The sequence below is a fragment of the Neofelis nebulosa genome, chromosome 3, assembly GCF_028018385.1.
Source record: "Neofelis nebulosa isolate mNeoNeb1 chromosome 3, mNeoNeb1.pri, whole genome shotgun sequence".
NCBI lineage: Eukaryota > Metazoa > Chordata > Mammalia > Carnivora > Felidae > Neofelis > Neofelis nebulosa.
The window spans coordinates 76,507,605-76,529,757 of record NC_080784.1 but is presented as its reverse complement, the minus strand read 5'-3'; the positions used below and the strand labels follow the sequence as shown (position 1 = coordinate 76,529,757).

General features: G+C 37.5%; 1 protein-coding gene across 5 annotated transcripts in view; it reads right to left on the bottom strand.

The window, feature by feature from the left end:
* Window positions 1–9,422: 9,422 nt before the first annotated feature.
* Window positions 9,423–22,153, bottom strand: part of FBXW7 (F-box and WD repeat domain containing 7) — a 229,737-nt gene continuing 217,006 nt past the window's right edge. For all 5 annotated transcript variants that reach the window (XM_058721159.1, XM_058721161.1, XM_058721160.1 and 2 more), the window contains 7 exons: window positions 21,838–21,961; window positions 19,349–19,485; window positions 18,288–18,401; window positions 16,886–17,067; window positions 14,595–14,820; window positions 12,477–12,687; window positions 9,423–11,392 (listed from right to left, as the gene is read on the bottom strand). In XM_058721159.1, the coding sequence (XP_058577142.1) occupies window positions 11,124–11,392; window positions 12,477–12,687; window positions 14,595–14,820; window positions 16,886–17,067; window positions 18,288–18,401; window positions 19,349–19,485; window positions 21,838–21,961 (1,263 nt within the window). In that variant the 3' untranslated portion in view covers window positions 9,423–11,123. The remainder of the gene's footprint in view (window positions 11,393–12,476; window positions 12,688–14,594; window positions 14,821–16,885; window positions 17,068–18,287; window positions 18,402–19,348; window positions 19,486–21,837; window positions 21,962–22,153) is intronic.

Genomic DNA, 22,153 nt, shown 5'->3' with positions numbered 1-22,153 from the left:
TGAACACAATTTGCCTGTTGAGTTTTGCAATTTGTTTCCTTTGTCTCCTTTGCAACAGATGCTGCTGTTTATAAATATTTATTAAATATTTATAATTGAAAAGTTTAAAATTCCAATTCTCATTTTTTGGCCCTGATTTTTCTCTCCTCAAGTTTTTGTTTTTAATGTTTATTTACTTTTGAGTGAAACAGGGAGACAGAGTGCAAACTTGAGAGGGGCGGAGAGGGAGACAGAATCCGAAGCAGGCTCCAGGCTCTGAGGTGCCAGCACAGAGCCCGACATGGGGCTGAAATCCACGAACTGAGGAACTGAGAGATCATGACCTAAGCCAAAGTCAAAGGCTAAACTGACTGAGCCGCCCAGGTGCCCTTTCTCTCCTCAAATTTTGAGCATCTTCTTTTTAGCCCAAGGGTTCCAAAATTTTGTTAACGATGAAATCATTGTGGATTTTTTTTCACGCATTTATTAAAAACACTCAGTGGGCCTTTTCATTCTAGGGGTTTTCTGTCTTTCAATTCTATTATTTCTCTTGTATTAATTTTTGAATAATTTATTCTCTATTTGCTTTTTTGAAACTGCTGTTAGGTAGATGTTAGATGTCTCAGACTGATCCACTCAGTTTTTTTCTCTGTATTTTCTCTACTAATTTCCATCTAACTTTTGTTTGCTTTCCTCAATTTTTATTTTCCTTTGAAGCTTTTTCTTTTTCTTTTAACATTTCTACCACATTTTAGTTCCTATAAGGCCTTTTAAAAATTGCACCCCATTCTTGTGTTATAAGAAGCAGTATTTTACCTCCCTGAGGTTGTTGTTATATTTTTCAAAGTTTACTTCATGGATTTTTTTTTTTTTTTTGGCTTAGTCACTCAGATTCTTGACTATCTGTTCATATTTAAGAGATAGACACTGAAAAGTGGATAGAAAGCTCTCTGTTTGTGGTTGGAGCTCACTGAATGAGGCATCTCTCCTTTGGGTGAGTAGCCAAGTTTCCTTGGAGGAACCCTCACCTCTCTGCCCAATGTCAGTATATGGGGACTTTTTTCTCAGGTTGTTCACTTCTCTGAGAAAGAATCCCCTGGTATATGCCAGACTGTTGGCATTCTGGAAGAGGGTAAGACAGAATTGCAGTAATGTAATCTCCACGATCATTTCTGAGTCTCCCCCCTGCTACTTTCTCCTATGGCTATGTACTCAATCTGGATCACATCCCCTTCATAGTTCCTCTAAATGTGGGCAGGGAGATTAGGGGCTCACAAGATAGTCCCCTGTATGCAAGAAGATGAAGAAGGGAGGGGTGCCTGGGTGGCTCAGTCGGTTCAGCTTCCAACTTCAGCTCAGGTCATGATCTCATGGTTCATGGGTTCAAGCCCCACATCGGGCTCTGTGCTGACAGCCCAGAGCCTGGAGCCTGCTTTGGATTATGGATCTCCCTCTCTCTCTGCCCCTCCCCTGCTTGTGCCCTGTCTCTCTCTCTCTCAAAAATAAACATTAAAATTAAAAAAAAAAAAAATAAGATGAGGAAGGGGCAGGTAGCCCCCAACCTTACATGTGCTCTTACTTCAACCAATTTCCCAGTTCTCAGGCCCACGTTGTGGCCCTTGTCTTCTGCGAAAAAGGAATTAGCTCACTTCTCATTAGTATCCCCCTCTTTGTGGGCACTTTAGATTCTAGTTTCTCTAATCTACTTGTCTAGTGACGACTCCTTCATCTGCTTTCCTTCATCCAAAATTGTTGAAATCTTTTGTCTCTTGATTTCCCTGTCCTGTTCCTCTTGTGGGCTTGTGCCTTTCTAAGTGCTCTACTATTAAGTAGGGCTTTGGAGAGAAAGAGGTAATTCATCATTTTACACTGGATTGTATATTACTTTCTGACAGGGGAGCCTATTCTCAGGTTCCTGGCACATTTTGGAAGGTGGTTTGAGCATTGTGTTCTGAAAGTCTTACCGATCTCTTCTTCCAGATTAAGCTTGAAATGATGGCCTGAGGGGCGCCTGGGTGGCTCAGTCAGTTAAGTGTCCGACTTCGGCTCAGGTCACGATCTCGCAGTATGTGAGTTCGAGCGCCGCGTCGGGCTCTGTGCTGACTGCTCAGAGCCTGGAGCCTGTTTCAGATTCTGGTTCTCCCTCTCTCTCTGACCCTCCCCCGTTCATGCTGTGTTTCTCTCTGTCTCAAAAATAAATAAACGTTAAAAAAAAATTAAAAAAAAAAAAAAAAGAAATGATGGCCTGAGACATAGTCACCAATACTATTGTTGGCGGTAAGGACAGTACTAACGATGGCTCCCATTCATTGAGCCCATAATCAGCCACACCTATACCAGGTGCTCCATGTTATTCCATGTAACACTCAGAACAGGTACTTTCTCATTTATAGATGATGAAAGAGGTTGAGAAAGATTTAAGTTTATTTATTTATTTTGAGAGACAGAGACGGTGCAAGCAGGGGAGGGGCAGAGAGAGGGAGAGAGAACGAATCCCAAGCAGGCTCTGTGCTGCCAGCTCTGGAGCCCAACGCAGGGCTCAAACTGTGAGATCATGACCCGAAATGAAACCACCAGTCAGTTGCTTAACCGACTGAGCCACCCAGGTGCCCCAAGAAAGATTTAAAAAAATTTTTTAATGTTTATTTTTGAGAGAGAGAGAAAAAGAGGGAGAGAGAGAGAATGGGGCGGGGGAGGAGCAGAGAGAGGGGGAGACACAGAATCAGAAGCAGGCTCCAGGCTCGGAGCTGTCAGCACAGAGCCCGACACGGGACTCGAACTCACGAACCATGAGATCATGACCTGAGCTGAAGTCGGACGCTTAACCTGCTGAGCCATGCAGGTGCCCCTCAAGAAAGATTTTTAAACTCTCCCAGGCACACAAGTGGCTAAGATAGAATCTGAACACAACTATCTTCCTTGTTGCTGTTGCTGCTGTTACTACTACTACTACTGGCTGCCAGCACTTTCTGAGGATCCACTATGTGTCAGTCTAACTTCAACAAGGCCCTGCTTCTCCTCATGACTGTAGCAGAGTGCAAAAGCTTACTTCTCATTTGCCTCATTTTCTGAGGCACAGGTGTATCAATAGTGATTTAAAAAGGAAAAAAACAAATGTTCTTACATAATTAAAGTACCCCTTTTTTGTAGAAATAGCATATTTCCCCCCAAATTATCTGGAAACAACCTTTCTTTGAATACTACCTTATTTTACCCACCTTGCTTGTATTCTCATTGCTATGTGAACCTTTTACAATAAATCCTTTCTTTATAGGCAACTCACTCACTTTTGACTTTGCCGTTGGGAAAAGCGAGAGGATTCACTGCAGGTAAGCCATACCAGGAATTACCGCACACCTGTTCTTCAGGCATCCCTAGCTGAAACCCAGGACCTTACCTGCGTCTATAGGTTCATGTCAGCTCCCAGGTTGACCGGTTGGGACTGAGGGCTACATCACTCTCTGATATGACCCAAGACATTCTACAGTTTCCCGTATTTGAAAGGCAGTTGTGAATCAATATATGTAATATAGTAGTTAAGAGTTTGGGCTCCAGAGCCACAATGCATAGGTCTGAATCCCAGTTTCTCCAAGTTTTTTTTTTTTTTTTTCCCTTGTGTGTCCTTGACATCTCTGTATCTGTTCCCTCATCTGTACAATGGGATTAATAATAATACGTCATGAGACAGTTGGGATTAAATGAATAATAAATGATTTAAAAATACTTATAACTGTGCTAAGCTTTAATAACCACATATAAGTGTACAATGGTAGCTGGCTACCACACTTTATTACTGGTAATAACTACAAGCCTTTAATGAAGACCTACTACATACCAGGCACTCTGACAAGTGCTTGACATACAATGTCTCATGTAATCCCCATAACATGTTACCCCATTTATGGATGAGGGAATTGAAGTTGAGAGAGGCAGAGGTGGATTCTCCCTGAAACCGATGAAGCGAAGCTTCAGCGTCCCTCATTTAACAGATCCCTGCTAAGCTGTTAAGCTAGGGGTTGCAGGGAGTTGTAGAATGTTCCAGGTGGGAAGGGGAAGCCAGGCTGCAATCAGAAGCACTTCTGTTAAGCAATTCTGGTAATTGCCTAAAGAGATCTCAGAAAAGAGGAATCTGCAATATCAAGGCTTCAGTAACTTGTTATAATCTTTATCATTCTAAATGCTCACTTTTGGATCTAATTATGTGGGGTCTTTTCTTTATGAGGGTCCTTAAGTTTATAAGCTTCAGGCCTCCCAAACCCAGATCTCTTACCAGAAGTGCATGCGGTTTTACTTTTAACCTCTATACTTTACCGTGTCCCTGCTGGATTTATTTAAGGTACTCAAACTCACTTTAGAGGAACAGAAAGCATCCTCAGACTGAAAGGCTTGTGGTAGCAGGGGACTATACGGTCTTTCTGATTGCATTTAGCAAGGCATAAGGGTTTGGTAAAGTCTTAATGGGCGTCATCAATATAAGTTTAAAAAGTCTTGCAAATAACCTTCCTCTTATGGTGAGTAGTGGTTTGATGTCTATTTTATAATCTATGAACCTCCTAGAAAAAGAGCAAATTGGCAATATAATTTTGTGGTCTATTATATTTGAACCTTTGATTTGCAAGTGCGATTTCAACATTATTTTTCTTTTGCAGAGCATGACTGCTAACGCAAACCCAAACCCAAGGATAAACAGCCTTCTTAGGTTTTGCCATGATAGATTTTTCAAAGCAAAGAATGAAATGTCAAAATGTCCACTCTGAGGTTACTTGTCCTTAAAAATCCTGGGGAGCATCAGATTATCTGAAATAGAAACTCTATTTTTTTTTTTAATTTTTTTTTTTAACGTTTATTTATTTTTGAGACAGAGAGAGACAGCGCGTGAACAGGGGAGGGGCAGAGAGAGAGGGAGACAGAGAATCTGAAACAGGCTCCAGGCTCCGAGCTGTCAGCACAGAGCCCGACGCGGGGCTCGAACTCACAGACCGCGAGATCATGACCTGAGCCGAAGTCAGACACTTAACCGACCGAGCCACCCAGGCGCCCCGAAACTCTGCTATTTTTATACTCAATTGCAAATTGGGACGTTGCCAGGCTTTCGTCTCAGCAATGAGTCTTCCTAGGAACTGGATCTAGAATTTGTTTATACTTTACACTTTGGGGAAAGGTGCATTCTGAGTCCTTTCAGTTTTTGGTGCTTTCCTTTTCCCTGAAGAACCTTTGAAATTACCTTTTGATATTTTTGGTCTCTTCCACCTAGAAAGAGAAGGTGGCAAAAGGATGAAGCTGGAGAGAACCTCACTCATTTAGGCATCACTAGTATTAACCAAATGGATAATGAAACACATTGGCTAGTGAATGATGCCATGTAATTTTTGTTTGTAATTCAAATCAATGACTAGGCACTCCCAGTAAAAGGGAGCTGGGGGCAGCCACCTTGAATGTAACTTAAAATCCATCTCCTGGGCAGTAGAAAATGCCGACATCAAAAATTAGGCATCAACTTTTCAAATTACCATATGGTTGCTTCCGGCAGGGCTCCAGGAACATTATGTGAACACACACATCCTCTTCACCCACAGGCCACTGATCTATCCTGGAAAAGACTTAGGAACTCTCCTCTTGACTAGCAACACCTTCCCTTCACATGGGCCATTCCTATTTTTTTCACGGATGAAGAGGGAAAAGGCTTATGGGAAATGATGTTATTGTGACTGAGAACAAGAGGCTTCTTCCGAGGTTCCAATCAATATATTCGTGTGTGTGTGTGTGTGTGTGTGTGTGTGTGTGTTCCTCAAAATGCAGTAAGGCAGGGATTATAAAACAACCTGTGTCAGAAGCATTTATTCAAATTAATCTGTCAGCAACACTAAACCCTTGACTCTCAGTAGAACAGCCAGACAACAGGAGTTTCTCACAGAGCTGCTGTCCGGCACAAGACTGAATCTTTTACTGGCTGATGAGTCTGATGGAGTATAGGTTAGAATCCTAACCGATTCTTATTGGGGGGTGGAGGATGGTTCACAGAGGGAAAATTAATCAAATTGTGTCTTAAAGAAGGATTCAGGAAAGAATGTAATGTGAACCCACTCCTGCCAGGCACACTTGCTGAAACCTGGTTGCCTAGAATAGGAGGAGTTACAGCAGCCAGGAAGGAGTCGGCAGTCTCTTTCCAGGAGTCGGAGCAGACACCTCTGTGTATGTTTCACAAGGTGCAGTGAGTGTCAGGGAGGAGTGGATAGAAAGCAAGGCACAGACTGGGTCTGGGGAAGCTGCCCTTGATTTCCTGTTTCACTCAGGGAAAAGAAAAAGTCCTCTTTTTTTGTTTGATTGTAGCCTCTAATCAATTGAGATAAACAGAAAGGAGACTTTATAATAGACTAGCTCAAAAGTCATAGAGAAAGCGGCTTAAAAACAGTTAATACCAAACAAAACAAAACAAAACAAAACAAAAAAACAGTTAATACCAACAATTACATGTAAATTACTTTTTGAAATAAAACGAATAGGTAGGCTGGAACATTTACTGAACCACTCGGTATACATTGGCTGTCTCAAATTAATGAAATAGCTGTGGTTACTGAATCTCAGTAAGGGAGTTTCAAAATACCAAAATTATAAATAATAATAAATTATAAATAGTAAAATTCCAATAATAAAAAAAGACAGTAAACTCCCTTTGCCCAGTTTAACAATTATTTACTGAGTACCTGCTATGGGCCTTTTAAGGGTTACTTCTGTGTCTTAATTTTAGCATTAGTTCCAGGCAATGTTTGATCTTTGAGAACTTGTAACACCTAATGTGGGGACTGACTGTATTCTGGTGTGAAGATGTAAAAATTCCGTTATATAAGGTGGTGAACTTCTTCACTGAGGAGGCCACAAAGCAGAGTTCCTTTCATGACCTTTCCTACTACACCAACAATAATTTAATTCCTTTAGCGTCAGGTTAACATATCCCCTTTCAGGAACAGATCCATTGCAAGAAAGATTATTCACTTAGTCGTAAAATAATACTTAGTGAACACCTAAGTGTGTACAAAATCACTATTAGGTGCCCCATACCAATCTACCTCACAAAGGTTTCTGTAAGACTCAAATGAGAAATCTATGGGACTCCACTTAAAAAACATAAATTGCTATATATAGAGAAATACTATTTTTATTACATACCTGAATGAGTCACAAAACACTCAATTGTTCCCAAATATAGAAAGTTACAATTATCTGGGTCTATTTTCCTCAAGTTTTAATATTAGCTACCATTTATTGAGCGTTAAGTGCCATCAGTGTGTTATGTGCTTTAAAACATTTCACTTAATCCCCACAATAACCTTAGCAGGTGGGTATTCTCTACATACTAAATGATGAGGAAACAGGAGTTCAAGAAATCTAATGAAATTCCTGAAACTACATAGTATTATAAAATTGGGACTTGAATTCTGACCTAGTTGTCTGCAAATCCTGTGAACTCAATTCTATTCTATAATGTACCTTTATTTATTTTTGAGAGAGTGAGTGGGGGAGGGGCGAGAGAGAATGAGACACAGAATCTGAAACAGGCTCCAGGCTCTGAGCTGCCAGCAGAGCTTGACGTGCGGCTCAAACTCACAAACCACGAGATCGTGACCTGAGCCAAAGTGGGACACTTAACCGACTGAGCCACCCAGGTGCCCCTATAATGTACATGTTTTTCTTTAATTATGTTACAGTTAAACCACATTTTTATTATGAAAAATCAAACAGTTTCAAGATCACCAAACAGAATTACGACTTCTTGATCATTCAGGGTTGTCAATGTCAACAGCAGTGATGGCTCTGGGTTACGTGCTGATTTATCCTAGCACAGGCAAGGCTGCTGGCCCCTGCACTCAAGACCTAATACGATTTTTGCCTGTGTTTAGCCATGTGGTTTTTCTGTCTTTCCATTTAACCCATCACTTCTCCCTGATGGTCCTGTGCCTATAATGTGCTGGGGACCAATTAACCAAGTGAGCAACAGTAGGGATCTAAGACAGTGGTTCTAAATTGTGAACATGACTCACCTGGAGAGCTAGTTTAAATGCAGATTCTTGGACCCCACTCTGGATGTTCAGATTTAGTACCTCTGGGAGCCTGAGGCTCAAGACTTGCTGCTCTATGAGTAAAGAACACACACTTTATGACTGTGAGAAATGTATTCTCTAGGCAGCATCTGTTTTTATTAAGTTTTAGATTTTCATCCATGGCCTGGGGATTAAATGTAGGGATTAAATAAAATGTTAAATATATAGGAGGGGTGAGTAGGAGACAGAACATGCTATTTGAGTGGCTACATAATTTGAATAACTGAACTTCATTTTTTTCACGAACATTAATAAAATATTAGATTTGTTGACTAAACCAGCAACAGAAGAGCCTGAAAGTACCACAAAAATGATTTACTTTTTCCAAAACCCTGCTTTAGTCTGTCAAAATTCTAGGTTTCTTTCTTCTTTAATTTTTTTTTTAAATCTTTATTTTGGAGAGAGAGAGCACGAGCAAGGGAGGGGCAGAGAGAGAGGGAAACAGAATCTGAAGCAGGCTCCAAGCTCTGAGCTGTCAGCACAGAGCCTGATGCAGGGCTTGAACTCACGAACCATGAGATCATGACTTGAGCCTAAGCTGATCGACTGAGCCACCCAGGCGCGCCTAGGTTTCTTTCTTCTTAAAGAGCAGGGCTGTGAACGCAGGCCCTCTGCTCTGCTAGTTATACAGCTTCTGACAAATTACCTCCACAGTCTGAGCCAGTTCTGCCCTCACCTTTTTTTTTTTTTTTAAACATTTATTTATTTTTGAGACAGAGAGAGCATGAACAGGGGAGGGTCAGAGAAAGAGGGAGACACAGAATCTGAAACAGGCTCCAGGCTCTGAGCTGTCAGCACAGAGCCCGACGCGGGGCTCAAACCCAGGGACCGTGAGATCATGACCTGAGCCGAAGTCGGACGCTTAACCGACTGAGCCACCCAGGCGCCCCTGCCCTCACCTTTAAAACGGAGCTAACAGTACCTACTTCTCAGGGAGGGTGGGAGCTTCAGAGATTTTCACAGCAAGTTCCTGGTAAGTATTCAACAGGAGGTCAAATTTTAATAAAGATGAACTTTTTTTTTTTATAGGAACTCTAGTTGTAACTATCACCAAAGTTCTGAAACCGCTTGAGGGACCCTGATTTCGTATTTATACATTCAATGTCACACAGAGATAGGCACAGTGGAGTGTCCTCCTTTATACTCTAACGTGATAAACAAAATTTTCTTTTGTGGCACATGATTCTTACTTTAGCTGTATCACACAGACCTGGAAGTGCTGATCTCTGTATCACATTACAGGGAATACAAAGAAACTAAGACTTGGATATCTTAAATATTAGAGACAAACCCTAAATATTTATAATGAAGCATTATTTACTTCAGTGGAAGAAACAGGCATACTAACATGAAAAAACACATTTTATTGCACTTAAGTTATAAGAAAATAAAATTTCTAAGTGAATCAAACCATAGACACAATCCCTTTAAAGGTTGTTTTCCTCCATCATGTCAGGTTGTTACATAACTAAAATTAACCAAGTTGAATCTGATTGTTTTAAATCAGACTATAAATAAAACAAAAAAAAAATAAACAGGAGGAGGAAAAAAAGATCACCTAGGATACAGTGTTAAACCACTTTCACAGTTCAGCTTGAGTTGTGGCTCTTGGAGAATGAGGCAAACCATTTGACTTTTTCATTCATTTCGTTTGTTTGCGTGTGACGCCTTTACTACAAAAACTGAATAGTTTCTGCTTTGTCAGTTTCTCAGAGCAATAAAACTGTAACAGTTGTTTTCCCAAATACTGTAAAACACTAAGACTGACCAGCAACTTTATTTTGTTTTATATATTCTTAAAATATTTTGTCAGTTTTCTTATGTACGTTCATCCATTCACCACAGCCCTCAAAAAAGAAAAGTTTCTCCACAGAACAGGCGGCAATAGCTCTGTTCCAAGGAATGTGTTTTAATTTTTGCCCAGATAAAAGAAAATAAGCTTTGCACACACTCTCAATTCTTTACTTGCAGGCAAACTTCACTCTTTATTATCTGAAACTCTCCCATTCTCAGCCTCTTAGAGGCACAGATGGTTCAAGTTTCAGTGGCAAAAAGTCTTTTTTCTGTAACCAAACTAGAGCAAATTTGGAATTCAGTCTGGGACTAAAACGTCACAGCAGAAAAAAAATAAAAAAAAATAATTTGCTTTTTTCTTTCTTTCATTTAGCAGCATAAATAAGTTTGGCCACTGGGAGTACAGTACAGGGGTGGGACAACAATCCCATATTTGAAGACCTACTTCTAGCACCAGCATCAAGAATTAAATCCATCTCAGGACTCACAGAACCCAGGACAACTTGCCACCTTTGAGCAACATATGCATTGAAGAGTGTATGTGGAAGCGACAGTAAATAGATTAACAGAGGCTAATACTGTGATTGATTGACATTGGCAATGGTTGGCAAAAAAAAAAAAAAAAAAAAAAAAAAAAAGCTTTTCATGATAACTGTACAAAAACAATTCACAGTAATTTTTTTTTTTTTTTTAGCTTTTCCACTCCAGAAAAATGACTTTTTGTTGCAGATGCTCTCTAATTAGAAAGTCAGCCAGTCCTTGTTTGGATGTTATTGCAGCTCCTTTCTAGGTCTCAGTGGTAAAAGGACAGGCTAGCAGAATCTGTAACGAAGCTTCAGCCTTAACGCTGCCCAATGACCACTGGAGAAGAAAATAAAGAAATAATTGCACCTGGTTTGATTTAGAAAGTCTCATTTTGCAAAGCTGCCCTCAGTCAAAAGTGAAGCCTTTTATGTGATGAGACAGCGGACGCCTCTCTTGTCAGTTACGGTTTGTCATGTCTTCCTCTTTTCCTTCTTAGTCTGTAGATCTTTTCGCTCTGTTGCCCCAAGCCAACATCCTGCACCACTGAGAACAAGGGATATTTTTTCTTTTTCTTTTCTTTTTTCTTTCTTTTTTTTCTCTTTTTTTCTGTTTTTCTTTTTTTTTCTTTTTTTTTTTCTTTTTTTTTTTTTTTTTTTTTTTTTTTCCACGGAGAAGGGTAGGGAGTATATCGTCTACACATTTGGACAAATTCGTCTTTTCTGCTCTTCACTTCATGTCCACATCAAAGTCCAGCACCAGCAGCTTGGTTTCCTCAGTCCCATTCCGACTCCCAACTGCACACACCAGCTTTGTGTTTGAGGCTCTGATCCGCCACACAACTCCCCCACTCCCCCCACTCTCCAATGTGACTAGGTTTCGAATAAATTCACCCGTTTTCAAGTCCCATAGTTTTACAGTTCCATCATCTGAGCTGGTAATTACAAAGTTCTTGTTGAACTGTAAACAGGTTACAGCACTCTGATGCTTGTTAGGACCTGGAAAAAACCAAAGGAATTTAATTACTGGTTAGAAATCATGGTGATGGGTAAGTTACATTGTAATTGTACACTTCTACATTAGAACATACAATAAATGAGATATTTAAAATGCTGCATATTTAGAAACTGTGAGTATTTTCGGATCAGCAGGGTTGTAAGAAAATCTGGTAGCTCTTTGTAAACTGAAACAAGAGTTGTATTTTCCAGGAAGCTTTGTTAGCTACCAGGCACACATTTTGTTTTCTGGCTGTGCAAATAAGAGCTTTCTTAGTGGTGATGTGGAAAGCCCACCTTCATGTATTCTATGTATTCTGCTGATGGACAAATGGGCATGAGACCTACTACCCTACCACTTTGACCTGACCACTCAAAGGCGAAGGCTGAATGGACACAATTCCAAAACTCTGAGGAACAGATAATACTAATAGGTAAAAAGCTAGAATACAGACCACCAGATGGCCTCACTGAAACAAAACAAAACGAAAACAACACATTTTAAGGACTAAGACCAATAAAAAGTTAATCATGACATAAAATGTTAACACTGTTATGCCTCATTTAATATTAGTGGCTTTCACATGTTTCTTTCTTCATTTTACTGGGTGCTATTATTCCTTCCATCCTAGTTAAGTAGATGGTTAAAAGGTCTAAGCTGAGGCCAAAGCAATTTCCTATCAGATCAGAGATGTGCTTTTTTTTCCCCCAGTAAGGTAGCTCTTTAATTTAAAATCAGCCTACAAATTCACAATTTAAAAAAAATGATCACTCAAAAAACAAAAGGAGTCTGTTGCTTCCGTGATACAGTCAAGATCTTTCTTCACATTGTCCTTTAAGGTTAGGTAGAGTTAACTGTACATGCAGGCGTGATTAAACAATTTTATATTAACACAATTTAAAACAATTTCTCAAGCGTAGACTCGTTCTGTCAAGTCAGAGTGGAAATGCTCATAAACTTATCCAAAATAAGCATTTTCATTTTGTATGAGGTTAACTCTTTTTGTGACATAAAAGCTCCATATTTCTTTTGACTGACAAACCCATTTTTAATGAACACAACTAAAACTGAGTAGCCAATACTTACCTTGCAATGTTTGTAAACATTGTCCTGTTTTGATATCCCAGATTTTAACTGTCGAATCTGCATTCCCAGAGACAAGAATATTGTCTTTGAGTTCCATTCCACTTGTTAACGATTGGTGTCCCGTTAACGTGTGAATGCAATTCCCCGTCTCCACATCCCAAACTCGAATTGATGTATCAAGAGATCCACTCACCACATGGATACCATCAAACTACAACAGACATAGTTTATTAGACTAGAAAGTGAAGATATTCTTAATATTATTTATTGACCTTAACCCTACAGGGCAGGAAAATAAAGCATGGGAAACCAGTAATGCCAGGACCAAAATGAGGTAACAGGATAAATGTAATCAAGTAAATCTACAGTTCTCAGAAGCCTCTATCAGAATTGTTATCTATCTATCTATCTATCTATCTATCTATCTATCTATCTATCTATCTATTTTTATGGCCAGTGGCTTCAAACTAGATGCAGAAACAAAATAAAACACGAACGCATTACTTTCAAATCATCTGGCCACACTTAGTAGCTAAATATCCAGGATAATTCAATAAGGATTACTATTGGAGTCTTACTTCACAACAGAAAGTTGAAACTATGGACAAAGCTTGTGATTAAAGGCTGTGTTTATCAACACACCTAAGGCATGAAAAGACTAGAGATAACTCTCATGATGTTTAAAAGTAAGTTCCATTAAAAACTGTAAAATAAAAACTTCATTTATAAGAACCAAATGCTAATTAGGAAATATGCCAACAGATAATTCTATCTGAAATTATAAGAGGTGGCATTCTGATAGCAAAAGCAAGCGATATAGGTACCTCTTCGCCAGCTTCCCAGCTATACCAAAAGGCAATAAATATCAATTCCTAGAATATCTATAATAATATTGCTACCTCTTCTCTCAATCTAATGGTCTACTTAAATGAGAATATTATATTCATTAAGGTTCTGAGCGTATCACAAAACATAAAAAAAACTTTAGCCAATTCTCTCTCCACCAAATTCATAATCTTTTCTAAGTTAACACATCTTTATTATATGCCAATATTTTGTGACATAGACGGTATTCCATGAATTAAGAAACAAATATCCCAAGAATAGAGAACTGTCAGCATTGGGACTGTGTACTAATCTGCTGATCACTAATAGGCAGTAACTGGTAAATAAACTATATCAGTAATGGACAAATTTTTACAATGAAAGTGCTGTCTTTCAGAAAATAAAACAAGACCCATTTGCTAAACTTTCTATTAACCTATTTATTTCAAAATATGGCAACCTACTCAAGAATATCAGGTTCAAATGTAAACAAAAAACATCAGTTTAGTCAAATCCAGTTCTTTGTGACTACAAATCACTAGCCCTGTGCTGGTAGGGCATCTGGTAGAGCAGCTTTATGTAGAAAGGCTCCACTTCCACTGTGAATGGGGATGGAATCACAATTACATGGTCCATCAACTTTCAGCTATCAAGGCAAAGGGGCAGCTTTTGGCCAAATTAATCCTCTGCTAAGGAGTTTATTAAAATCCAGGTTATTTTCCTATGAGACTATCTACCCAATAATTAATATAGTAATACTTAGGGCTCCAAAGTCTCAAGTTCCAAGACAAATATTTGTATTTTATAGGAAAAATGATCACAGAAAAATTTAAACAAATCATTTGAGTTCAAAATTTATACTTTCTTCATGGCAATTTTATTTTATTTATTTATCTATTTATTTATTTATTTGTTTATTTAAAAAAATTTTTTTTAACGTTTATTTATTTTTGAGACACAGAGACAGAGCATGAATGGGGGAGGGTCAGAGAGAGGGTGACACAGAATCTGAAGCAGGCTCCAAGCTCTGAGCGGTCAGCACAGAGCCCGACGAGGGGCTCGAACTCACGGACCGTGAGATCATGACCTGAGCCGAAGTCGGACGCTTAACCGACCGAGCCACCCAGGTGCCCCTCTTCAAGCCAATTTTAAACTATATGATATAACAGAATGATTTGATCTGTATTTTTTGGATTGTATTGAATCAGCTATTTGACAGCAATGGTCTGAGTAAAACAATCTTATGATTCATCAGTAAAGCATCTAAGGGATAAAAGAGATAGGATCTCTTACCTGTAATGAATAGACTCTATTAGTATGCCCCTGCAACGTGTGTAGACAGGTCTCAGTCTCTGGATCCCACACCTTCACCATAAAATCATATGCTCCACTAACAACCCTCCTGCCATCATATTGAACACAGCGAACTGCTGCTACATGACCCATCAAAACATGTAAACACTGGCCTGTCTCAATATCCCAAACCCTAAGAGTGGCATCTCGAGAACCGCTAACAACTCTGTAAGGGGGAAAAAAAAAAACAACAACAGAAAAAAAGCATTAGAATTTTTAACAGCATGAGTAAACATGATATACAAAGTCAGTGGTTATTATATTTTTTCTTTTCCTAAGCAGGAACACCTGTTTTCAAAGAAATCCTATATAAAACTGTGATATATAAACATTCACAAGTCAAGTTACTCTGGTTGGGAAGCCTAGAGTTCTGCCTGCTTTTGGTTCCTCCATTTATAAGGGGCTGTGGAGCACCTCGGGTTCTGTGGGACAATTTGAAAACGATTGTATTGTATTTGAAGAAGGAGAAAGAGAAGGAGGAGAAGGAGGAGAAGGAGGAGGAGGAGGAGGAGGAGGAGGAGGAGGAGGAGGAGGAGGAGAAGCATCAGCAGCAGCCACCACCACTGCCAAGTGATAAATATATACAATAAGATCTTGATTTTAGAAATAAAATGCTAATGTGGGCAACATGTATAAAATGTTAGTGGGAGAACTCTGGTGTAGTATTTTGAATTTTATATTTCTTCTTTATTCTTTATGCCATTTCCCAAAATTTTAATTATGAATATATATTCTTTTTGTGATTAGGGAAAAAATTAATAAATGTTATTTAACAAAACAAATCTGAATTTGAAATTTAAACAGCTAAAGATATGTGCCTTACACCATATAATTCTGGTAAAATTTTCCAGTTTTAGAAAATCCTCAAATGAAGGCTGCATATGCTTATATTTATAGTCAATAAGCATGGAGGCATTAAGATATACAGATTTTAGAAGATACACATAGGGAGGCAACAATAATCCCTTAAAAATTTCGCCTGACATTATTAAAACTATGCTCTTCTGAAGACCAGAGTGATACTAATATTACAATAGTCTTTGGATTACAAAGGAGAGTTGAAAACTCAGGTATCTTCATGTCATTCCAAAGAGATAAAGAAAGGCCATAGATTCCACATTTGGAAGAGCAGAAAATGAGAGCATTGAGTGATTTAAGTCAGAACATAATGGAAACTGAAATACAAGGTCTCTCAATATCAAACCCCCCAAATTTTAATAGTAGAGCACACTGTTCAAAGTAGATTCAAACTACATATGAGAAGATACTTTTCTTCACCTATTACAAATCTAGTGTGAAATCTGCTTAATGTAATGGTTCTCATAAAGAAGATGCTGTGGACAGAATTAAAGGTAAGGACTGCAGGAGATTCATGGTAAGAACCATCAGACCTTTTTTTACAAAGTAAAGTCAAAATCACATTTGTTTAACAGGGATACTGTGAAGACATGCCAATAGGAGATGGAAAGGATTTTAATAGGAGGGCTTTGTAGGAGGAGATCAAAGCAAGAGCGAAGTCAGTGAGAAGAAAAAAAGGCAAGCAGTTTGGTTTGGCTGAAACTATTTTGAAAACTGGATAGAGGATTTCTTCCTTGATTCGATAGACAACAGAAGGCTCTCAAAGGGCAATGACACTATCATAATTAGAAAAGAATTCTCTGTCAGCCATGTAAAAGGTGAGAAAACCAAGTGTGAAAGCTATGTCAATAGTTCAGGTGACTGGTAATGAGAATAAACTAAAACCCATGGGCCTCAGCTTTTGCCTAGATATAAGGGGATAGGATGGAGTGGAGGTAGGGTGGGTGGGTATTTAAAAAGACTCAGAAGCTTGAAGCCTGAATAACTGAATTTATCCCACTAGCAGGGATATAAACACCAAAAAAAAAAAAAAAGAGAGAGAGAGAGAGAGAGAGAAATTTTTGAAGATGATGAGTCATCAAAGCTGTACAACAATAAAATGCTACACAAGATTAGAAAATAGAGTTTCAAGGAGGAAGCCAACAACACTACTAAATGAAGATGGAAATTTAGACAATCCCCCAATTTTAAGCCAACACACTACTGCTTTGCTAGTATAGAAACATCTGAAGTCTAATAAAGTCTAATTTAACATCACATTATCACTATCTCTCTAATAAACACAGTTTTATACAACTGAACTCTACACAAAAGGCCTCAGATTTCCAAGTAACAGAGAAACAATTCCCAGTCACTACAGGATTTCCCCTTACCTTTTTTCATGGAGATGCATACAACGGACAGTGGAAGTATGCCCATACAAGGTGTGTATACATTCTCCGGTCTCTGCATTCCACACTTTTAGAGTCCGATCTGTAGATCCACTAATGATGATATTGTCTCTCATCTGTGATGACCATACTCCACCTGTGTGTCCCACTAATGTTCTCAGACACTGGAAAAACACTTAAGATGATTACTTTTGGGTAGAAAAGAAAACGATGTATTATAACATTTCAGTAGCTCATTAAATTCTGGGGTAAAGTTATTTACAAAATTTGACTGGCACATCAGAAAATAATTCCTCACATCAATATAACATGATCCCATCACTATTTATTGTTTTTTTTTATTCAGTAGCATTATATATTAAACACACACGTACAACTGAGGAACAAGTATGTAGAAAGTAAAACACTTCTCATTAAAGTAAGACAGCTCCAGCCTGGTCTTTTTGATGAAATAATGCTAAAATTGCAACTTCTTTCTTCCATATGAATGGATTCAATGAAAGAATACCAACTGTGTTAGGTGTGGCTTACATACCACATTTCATCTGAATCTGCCCCAAGGCAGTAGTTAGGAGCCAGGCAAAGTACTTCTGGACAAGTAAAGACATATTAAACCTCTGAAATAAGTCCAAAGCTAATATTACACTGTGGAAATATGAAGTTGCTTTAAAAAAATTTTTAACATCTGACTTGGAATATTTTAGAAGATTCTTGCCCAAGAATCAACGTGTTGTAAGACATTTTAAAAGACAAGGTTTTTGTTTTTTTCACATTTTCCTCTACTTTTTTTCAGCTGGTCAGTTACTTAAGTCATGAAAACATTCTCCATTGGACAGATAAAAATAAGTATTCACTATAGAACAATTAAAATATAATACTGCGTACAGTGAAATTAATTGCTTAGACTACTTCTTTTCTTCAAACTCCTTCACTTATATATTGTATTTGCCTAACTTTCATCTCATAGGGCTTGAGATAAGTCTACATTAACATGATTTATTCAACTTCTAAACTATAGGTAAGTTACCAACAAAGCAGAAAAAACACATATCCCTCAATCATAGTTTTAAAAAAGTTTAAAAAAGACAATATAAGCGAGATGGCTAATAAAAGTGGGAAAAATTAACCAAAAAAAGATAAAGCACACCTGTGAGAATTATACAATAGCTAAGTCACAAAGATAGACTAACTATTTACAAGAAGAAACTAATGACATCGTATCCTGAGAAACATGATCTTTGTGCCACCGGAAAAACTAAATAAATTAGAAGCTCTGATATTTGTTATCAAAATAAGCTGCAGTCAAAAATGAACCCTTATTTTTCCTGGTTGGTCCCTGCAAAGGCATACATAAAATGTGAAGTGTGGAAAGAAGTAAGCTTACTTTGCCTGTGACCGCTGACCAAACTTTTAAAGTGTTGTCATCAGAACCACTAACTATTCGGTTACCACAGAACTGCAAGCATGTGATCACATGATCATCATGTCCTTTCAGAACCTACAAGATAGATGAGCAGATTAGAAATATATTATTAAACTAAATTTTTAAAAATACCCGTGAAAAGAAAAATAAAGACACAAATAGGAGCCGCAATCTATAGTCTATTTCTTAAAATACAATTTATATAAAATATGAAGTAGCATCCATCCTTCCTGAATGATGAATCAAGTACTAAACATTTTCTTTGTTTTCCATATTCTATGATTTTTATACTTGAGATATCAACTATTAAAATTGAGTCAAGACTTTTATGAGTCAAAAACTCATAAAGATGGTTCAAACACAAATGTATTTTATAATCATCTATTTATCTATTCAAACCAAAAACTATGCATCTATGGTTTGCAATTTTCACACACAAAAACAAAAGTACCTACAAACGAGAAAGACAAAAGTAACGATAATTATCAACTTTTTTTCAACTTAAAAAAAAGCCTGTTATAATGTATACATATTAATGGAACGGTATCTCTAATTGCTTTTTTCCAGTTGTATAATGTAAGCATTTTTGTCACTCTTTACATACTTAGGATATGACAGAAAATCAGTATTACACTTAAATTTAGAGAAATAAAACTCAGAAAAGCCACCAAAAACACAAAACATGGGCACTGCTCAAAAAATCACGTTCTAACTACGTGGTCAGAGAGCAAGCAAAATCTCAAGCATATGACACAAAATTCAACAGGATACTCAGAAATTGTCACTTACATAAGATAGAATGACATGCAATTCAACTCATCTTTTATTCAAGTACAATTAGTTGTCAGACTGGAGAAATTAGCAACAGAGCAATACTGTCAGTTACATTTTAGGTTATTTTAAAATATATTATTTTCTTTCCACAGGAGATAGGTGTCAGGTTATACTGCTGGCCAAGAAGAGTGTATCAGGTACCAACACTGATCAGTGCTTTCTGTTCTACTGTGCAAGAGTTCAGTTACCTTAGGAGATTTGAGTTCTCCTCGCCTCCAGTTAGTATCAATTCTGTGCTGTCTGATATATGCACTTTTCCATGGACTATGTATGAAACCTGGTTTTATTACTTTTCTTCTCTTGATGTGCAATGGTTCATCAATACCTAAAGTTTTAAAGAGATAAAGAGTATAACTGCCATCACCAATAATAAAAATTACCCATTTTATAATGTATCTCACTTTCCCTTATGCTCAAAACCACTGAAATACAGGACACTGTCCAATTTCTAATACTGTATTATAAAACGATAATGTAAAGTTTGCATTCTCTGTGGCATGTTTTCATATTGACTTTTTATTTCTTTCTCTAAATAATTCTATGAAACGTTGGATGTCAGGATGTACAGAAATGTGAGCCCTTATGCAATGTTTGTGAGAATATAAAATGGTATATTAGCTGCTATGGAAAAGAGTATGCTGGTTCATCAAAAAAATTAAACACAGAATTACCATATAATCCAGCAATTCCAATTCTGGATATACACCCAAGAGAATTGAAAGCAGAAACTTGAACAGATACTTGTACACCCACGTTCATAGCTGCATTATTCAAAATAGCTGAAAGGTGGAAGCATCCCAAGTGTCCATCGATGGATGAATAAAGAAACAAAATGTGGGATATATACAGTGGAATATTTATTCAGCCTCAATAAAGAAGAGAATTCTGACACATGCTACCACACAGATAAGCCTTGAAGACAGTATGCAAAATGAAACAAGTCAGTCACAAAAAAGCAAATACCATATGATTCCACTTATATGAGGCACATAGAGTAGTAGTCAAACTCATAGACAGAAAACAGAATGATGGATGTTAGGGGCTGCAGGGAGGAGGAACGAGTTCCTGTTAAATGGATATCAACTCTCAGCTGGGAAAGATGAAAAAGTTCTAAAGATGAATTGTACAAAACATGAATGTATTTCATGCCACTGAACTGTAATTTTAAAAATGGTTAGAATGATAAGTTCTATCTCAGGTATATGTTAGCACAGTTTTTTAAAAAGTCATTAAAATAATGATTCTATGAGAGAAGGTAAGGCGGGATGATTAATCCCACTTTATGTATATAGACACTTGAGAAGAGAAGGTTTCACTAGTCAAAGCTACAGACAGGGCAAAAGCAGGACAGAAACCAAGTATCCTGGATCTTCACCTTCCAGCTTTATTAACCATCAGTGCCCCCCATCAACTGTGATCTCCATGAAGGGGAGGGTAACCTGTAGAGTATCTGTCTCATGCTCTACCTTTCTTTCCAAAAATTTTTGCTTATCAGAGGCAAATCATATTTTTACATTTTTTTTTCAAAAATATAATTTTCTAGATGCCTGCTGGGAAAAAAATGTCCTTTTGTTATTTAATATAGATAATACCTTCTCCTCTACTAAGAAAGGAGATTTTTTCTTTTTCTTTGTTCTGTTTATTTTTTTACAATTTTCAAGAACATAAGCTCCATGATGGGAAGAAAATGGGAGTTCAGTACTCTATCCCCAACATTTAAGAATCTCTAGCTCATAGGAGGTGTTCAATAAATGTTTGTGAAAGAAAAGAATAGAATATGGAATATTTGAATACTGTTAATATAATTTGGGATTTCCTTTCTTCCTTCCTTCATTATATGACTGAGTAGTCATTTATTAGTGTGAATTCCAGTGAGTTTCTCTCCCAAGGACAGTTGCAATTATAACTTGATCTTTAATTGTGAGTATTAGAGAGACGGACACCTTTCTCATCCATGAAACTGCTGGTAGAAATTAATCGCTATCTTATTTTAAACAAAAATTCCTATTTAGGTCTTTGGTTTGTCCTTCCTTTAAACTGAGGTGTAGCTGACATACAATATTAGTATCGGGTGTACAGCACAGTGATTTGATATTTACATACGCTGCAAAATTGTCATGACAATAAATCTAGCTACCCTCTGTGAACTTACAAAGTTACTACAATATTATTGACTCTATTGCCCATGCTTACATTACATCCCCATGACTTACTTATTTTACAACTAGAAGCTTATAGTTCTTAATCCCCTTTACCTATTTTACCCGCCTCCCCAATTCCCCTCTCCTCTGGCAATTAACAATCTGCTCTCTGTATACATGGGTCTGTGTTTTGCTTTGGTTTGTTTTTTTTTAGGTTTCCTTTAAATCATCCTCATCCGATCTTTTCAGACTGGGAAGCAAATCGGATACATTTGCTATTCGTTACTATCGCTCATTAAAGGGGTTAGCTGCGAGATCTAGCTTATTTCAATGTGTGGGGTAACCTGTGGATTTTATAGAAGTAGGTGAATGTAAATGAAGACTAATTTTTCATTCTTTGATAAGCGGCCAAAATTCTTTTTTCAATTCTATGTGCACATATAAAACTTCTAATTTTTACTTTTTGCTATTTGTTTTCAGAATCACTTTGCTTTTTCAAAGTCTAAAGATTTTCTCTTTGTGATTTTGAACCTTACCCTCTTCTTTGCATTTCTCTCTCCAGAGAAGGTTGTCTTCAGCCAAAATTCTCCAGTAGCGACAAGTCTGAGCCGCTTGTAGCAGGTCTTTGGGTTCCAGGAATGAAAGCACATAAAGTGCCAGCTATGAAAAGCAAAAGCACAGTATGTCCATATTTAAAAATACACATGCAAAAATAATAAGTTAATTATTTACTATAGAATGAAGCACTTTTAGATAAACATAATATAATTCTACATTCTAATTTTTGAAGTTGACTTTCTAATAGTTAATCTTAAATATATACCAGGCTTAAAAAACTCGCTCTATTGGTTT